This window comes from Podarcis pityusensis, assembly GCF_964106645.2.
Source record: "Podarcis pityusensis genome assembly, chromosome: 1".
NCBI lineage: Eukaryota > Metazoa > Chordata > Lepidosauria > Squamata > Lacertidae > Podarcis > Podarcis pityusensis.
In genome coordinates, this window is record NC_138028.1 from 129,315,819 (window position 1) to 129,321,916 (window position 6,098).

The window sequence follows — 6,098 nt, forward strand, 5'->3', positions numbered from 1 at the left end:
TGTCTTGCAGGCCCTGCGGAAAGATGTCAAGTCCCGCAGGGCCCTAGTCTCTTGTGGCAGAGCGTTCCACCAGATCGGGGCCACAGCCAAAAAATGCCCTGGCTCTGGTTGAGGCCAGCCTAACCTCCCTGTGGCCCAGGACCTCCAAGATGCTTTTGTTTGAAGACCGTAGGGTCCTCCGTGGGACCTACCAGGAGAGGGCGGTCCCATAGGTACGAGGGTCCTAGGCCGTATAGGGCTTTAAATGTTAAAACCAGCACCTTAAGCCTGATCCTGTACTCGACTGGTAGCCAGTGCAGCTGATATAGCACCGGGTGAATGTGATCCCGTGGAGAGGACCCCATAAGGAGTCTCGCCGCGGCATTCTGCACCCGCTGGAGTTTCTGGGCCATCTCAAGGGCAGCCCCACATAGAGTGAGTTACAATAATCAAGTCTGGAGGTGACTGTCGCGTGGATCACAGTGGCTAGGTCAGGGCGAGAGAGGTAAGGAGCCAACTGCTTAGCTTGGCGGAGATGAAAAAAATGCCGCCTTTGTTATAGCTGCAATCTGTGCCTGCATGGAAAGGGAGGTGTCGAAGATTACACCCAAACTCTTTAACGAACACTAATTGCACCCCCGCAAGAGATGGGAGTTGCTCCCCCGATCCCATATCGTCCCGACCCAACCAAAGGACCTCTGTCTTCGAAGGATTTAACTTCAGCCGGCTCCCACGTAACCATCCAGCCACAGCTTCCAAACATCTGATCAGTGTGTCTGGGGCCGAGTCAGGATGGCCGTCCATCAACAGATAGAGTTGGGTGTCATCAGCATAGGAAAAGGCTCCTAGCCCTAAGGAGCTTGCGAAGAAGAAAAGTCATCTATCTAGTCTGAGTTTTCTCATTTAGAACTCTGTTAAACAGCCTCCCTGCATCTCGGTTTGCCATGCAGATAACCACATATCTGGAGTGACTGCATGCAAAGCAGGAGTGCAGGATACGTGCTTATTAAAGAGTTCCCCATGTCGGAACGAGTACTGAGCCCACTGTCCTCTAAATCTCCACAGCGATGGTCTGTTCAGCTTCACAATTCTCCCTCTCTTGACAGATTGCCAAAGCCTGAGGCTTTAGTTTTTGTTGGCTGAAAACATCCTTTTTTAGTGGAGTTTTGTAGCTTTGGTACTCGGAATGCTGTGTGTTGCCTCCGGGCTAAAAGCGATGGGTGTTTTCCATCCAAAGGCTCTTTATTCTTAAGTGGGTCTAATAGAATAGGGCCAGTGTTTGTCAAAAAACAGAACGGTATAGTCCACAATATTGTATACCAACTTAATTCTTATTTATATTGATACATTCCTTCTTCAAATGGAGTCAGAGTTGAGTTGGGGGAACATAAGAAGATGGTTTGAGCATATTACCGTGATCCTGGTCTGACTGCACTGGCTACCAGCTAGTTTCCGGGCCCCATCCAAAGTGCTGGTTTTGACCTATAAAGCCATAAATGGCTCAGGACCGCAATACCCCAAGGACCGCCTCTTCCTACCCGGAGCCTGAGATCATCTTCTGAGGCCCTTCTTTGTGTCCCTCCTCCTTGAGAGGTCCAGAGGGTGGCAACATAAGAACGGGGCCTTCTCTGCAGTGGCTCCCCGTCTGTGGAATGCTCTCCCCAGCGAAGTTCGCCTGGCGCCTTCATTATACACCTTCAGGCGCCAGGCAAAAATGTTCCTTTTTAACCAGGCCTTTGGTTGACCTGATTTACCTCCTATGCCCTTTTAAAATGTGGGGGTTTTGGGGGGGGCACTATTGGGTTGTTTTTGATTTTTATTATGTATTTTGTGGTTTTATATCTTGATTTTATTCTGTGAACCACCCTGAGACCCCGTGTATAGGGCGGTATATAAATTCAATAAATTCTTCTTCTTCTTCTTCTTCTTCTTCTTCTTCTTCTTCTTTATTTCTTACATTTATATACCACCTTTATCTTCCAAGGATCTCAAGGTGGTGTACATGGTGTACAGAAGGCCGAGGGCCTTCTGGCGGTTCCCTCATTGCGAGAAGTAAGGTTACAATAATATAATAATAATTTTCCCCATAGTGGAGGAAGAGGAAGTGGAGGAAGAGGAAGAGCAGGAGGAACCTGTCGTCAAGAAGAAGAAGAAGAAGAAGGAGAAAAAGATGAAAGCTCAGGAAGAAGCTGCTTGGGTAGAGGATGAGGAAGAAGAAGAACCATCAACTAGCATTTCAGTCGAGGTAAGATGCTTCAAATCGTCCAAGATGAGGTATGCTGCTGTAGTGAAAACTTGTGGCAGCCGCACGTCCATAATTCGGTTTGTCAGTCGCTTGTTGGAGGGTTGAATGAACTAGGAATGCTTACTGTTTGAATTGCAGGAGTTAAAAAACCTGCATGATCTGGATCATGGGTAGGCAGACTATTCCCCCCCCCCACACAATAATATTTATTATTTTTCATACAAAAACATAACAAAAGAGAGAGTAAACAATAATAAAAGGGGGGGGAGAGAAAAGGATATGAAACATAAAATACATCAACTCGCTACGTAAACTAAAAATTAATTAATTAAAATCCATCTTCATAAATGTATTACTTGGCTTCCTCTAATCTCTTCCATCTGAATTTCTTAGTAATTATATATAGCAGTTTCCAATATCATTATTTCATGAATCCATATCACAGTCATAATCATATTTCCTAACTTTTCTTATCGTACATGTTCTTATTTATTTATTTAATCCTAATTTAGTCCTAGGCCTAATTAAATCTTTCATGTGGTTACATATCTTTAATATTGTGGGTAGGCAGACTAAGACCCTGGGGCCGGATCCGGCCCAATCGCCTTCTAAACCTGGCCCGCAGACGGTCTGGGAATCGGCGTGTTTTTACATGAGTAGAATGTGTCCTTTTATTTAAAATGCATCTATGGGATGTTTGTGGGGCCTGCCTGGTGTTTTTACATGAGTAGAATGTGTGGTTTTATTTAAAATGCATCTCTGGGTTATTTGTGGGCCATAGGAATTCGTTCATTCCCCCCCCCCCAAAAAAAATATATAGTCTCCCCCCCCCCCAGAGATATGAGAGACAGTGGGCCGGTCCCCTGCTGAAAAGGTTTGCACACTTCTGATCTGGAATGTCAGAGCGTATGGGGAAACAGCGCTTTTCCTAAATACCTTGATGCATCTGTCAGAATTGCGTGGAGCCCACCCTCATGAAAAAAGACAATTGCCTGCTTATGTACCCTGTAAAGGTAAAGGGACCCCTGACCATTAGGTCCAGTCGTGGCCGACTCTGGGGTTGCGGCGCTCATCTCACTTTATTGGCCGAGGGAGGCCGGCGTACAGCTTCCGGGTCATGTGGCCAGCATGACTAAGCCGCTTCTGGCAAGCCAGAGCAGCGGACAGAAACGCCATTTACCTTCCCGCCGGAGTGGCACCTATTTATCTACTTGCACTTTGACGTGCTTTCGAACTGCTAGGTGGGCAGGAGCAGGGACTGAGCAACGGGAGCTCACCCCGTCGCGGGGATTTGAACCGCCGTCCTTCTGATCGGCAAGTCCTAGGCTCTGTGGCTTAACCCACGGCACCACCCGCGTCCCTTTATGTACCCTGTAGCCATGTCTTATTCCACAACCCTCCAACGTCTCATTCTGCAGAGCCGTTCAAGGCTTTGACGAACCAGAGAGCTCTTGCCGGGGCAGAAACGACCCTCTTCAGCCTCATGTGCGTCACAAGCCGCATGCGTTGACATGCGTGCACTCGGCGTCGCATAGCAGCGGCCCGGTCCCAGTGGCGCAGTTCCGAGTAGGAGCTATTTTGGAAGCAGGTGTGGCCCACGCTGCTGCGTTTTGATTGGCGAGCATCTTGCCTCCATTTAAACTTCTCCGTAAATGGAGGGAGAAGGGCTTTGTTCTGCTGAGATGCTTAGAGATGAAAGCTTCTCTTCTCTTGCTGAGTGCTGTTGACTCATTTCATTAGGGTCATATCGATGGTAACCATAGATTCCTGCGGTTCTCGCGAGCCTCTCCGTCTAAAGAGATTAGCAAAGAGGGAGCAGAATAGGACCGTGCCTCTGCTGCTCGCATCTCAAAGGAAAAACCCAAAAACCCTTAGATGCAAATCAATCTTCCTAATTTTGAATTTTGTATATTTCATAATTGGGAGTAGAGGGGTAACAACGCTTATTCTTTTTCCAGACTTCAGAGAGGAAGAAGAAAAAGAAAAAGAAGATTAAAGAGGAGCCGGAAGATGATTAAGAGGAAGAAAGCACAATCTCCCTGGGCATGGCGTCGATGTGGTTTTGGAGACAGCTGCCCCAAAAATGTAATTTGCCCCACAATTAGGCAAGGCCGACAAATTCTTCCCACTTTCTGTGGAGCAGATCCACCCTCCATTCTCAGTTTCTTAATCTGAACAGCAAATTTAATCTCTGCTCTGGTGTTTCTTTGCAATGCTAAAAAACTGCTTTGAGAGTTTGCCTGTCTCTAAAAAGCAATATTATACATGTTTGAAAACTGGTAACATTTTCCAACAGCAAGACTCCTTTATCTTCCTTCAGTATAAATTTTTAGAACACACTGAGTCTGAAAAAAAATACTTTTTGTGTGTTTGTTTGTTTGTGTGTGTGTACATACATGGATGTTTCTTTCCAGTCAGCTGAAATTCTACTTAAAGGTAAAGGGACCACTGACCATTAGGTCCAGTCATGACTGACTCTGGGGTTGCGGTGCTCATCTCGCTTTATTGGCCAAGGGAGCCGGCGTAAAGCTTCCGGTTCATGTGGCCAGCAGGACTAAGCCGCTTCTGGCGAACCCACAGCGCCACCCGCGTCCCTCTGAAATTCTACTTACTTTTTTTAAATTTCATGAAATATACTGAGGGAGCTTGGGGGTGAAAGGAGAAGATATCTAGCAAATAGGTCAGGATACAGTTCATACTCAGTTTGTGGTGAAAAAAGCATCCACTGGGGTTGGGTTAACACTTGCTAGCACCTGGGAAGGCAGGAAAGGGAATAGCCAATTTCTGGAGTTCAACCTGGTTCTATAGACTTCTCCCCCAGATTATCTGCTGTCTTTGCCCAAGACTGGACTTTTCGTCACAGCAAATGCAAGGACACCATACTTCTTCACCAGATACCTTACAAGCCATCAGCAGGGAACGGGCAGCCTTCACTCAGCCTCACTGAAAGGGCTCTTGTGTGTGTGTGTTTTGTTTTTTTTTAAATGATATTTATTAAGGTTTCAAAGAAAAGATTACATAGATAGGAATAAAAGAAAGAAATAAAAAAGAAAAAATACAAAATACAGAAAAAAGATAAAAAACACTTAAAAAACACATCAATCTTTCCATGCCTTACATTTCATTTCCTTACTTCCCTGACCTCCTCAGACCTCCCTTTTTTGTATTCCAGTTCAATTAGTTAATTCAGCAATTCCTTTCCCTCTTTATCTTTGTCTTAATCCTTTAACTTAATATATTATAACTTTGGATTTTCACCTTTTAACAATCCATTTTTACATACACCTTTATAACGTTGCTGCTAAAACCACTTAACTTCATTCTGACATTCTAACATTCATTAATTTTGCAGTATTTCTGTAAATAGTCTTTAAATTTCTTCCAATCTTCTTCCACCGACTCTTCTCCCTGGTCTCGGATTCTGCCAGTCATTTCCAGGGCTCTTGTGTTTTTTCCCCTTTCCATCCTTTTGCCTTCCAGGGTTCGGAGGGAAATCAGACAGAACAGCGGGGGAGGGGGTTGACCCTCCAGATGTTGAACTACAACTCCCCTGATCCCTGACCATCTGCTAGGCTGGCCGGAGCTGATGGGAATTGGAGTCTCACGAACTCCACCCCTGCAGATTGGGTGGGGAGCAACTTTCTTCAGACGGAGTGAAGCCAAGCCTTCGCTCTTAAGCTTGCTTGGGAGACACAAAGGACAAGAACATTTCCCCAAAGTCTAAAATGTCTCCTGTGAGTGATGGCATACTCTAAGCACCACGGCCACCATTTACAAAAAAAAAAAAAAATGTTTCCAAACAGCTGGTTTTCTTTCTTTGTACAATGGTACCTCGGGTAGGGACACAGGTGGCGCTGTGGGTTAAACCACAGAG

General features: G+C 45.7%; 1 protein-coding gene across 3 annotated transcripts in view; it reads left to right on the forward strand.

The window, feature by feature from the left end:
- NOP58 (NOP58 ribonucleoprotein) overlaps positions 1 to 4,563 on the forward strand; it is a 28,509-nt gene extending 23,946 nt beyond the window's left edge. The window contains exons 14-15 of one of the 3 annotated variants that reach the window (XM_081017564.1): positions 2,070 to 2,224; positions 4,183 to 4,563. In XM_081017564.1, coding sequence (XP_080873690.1) covers positions 2,070 to 2,224; positions 4,183 to 4,242 — 215 coding nt within the window. In that variant the 3' untranslated portion in view covers positions 4,243 to 4,563. The remainder of the gene's footprint in view (positions 1 to 2,069; positions 2,225 to 4,182) is intronic. The other 2 variants (XM_081017565.1, XM_081017566.1) reach the window with 2 other exon arrangements.
- The last annotated feature ends 1,535 nt before the right edge of the window (positions 4,564 to 6,098 follow it).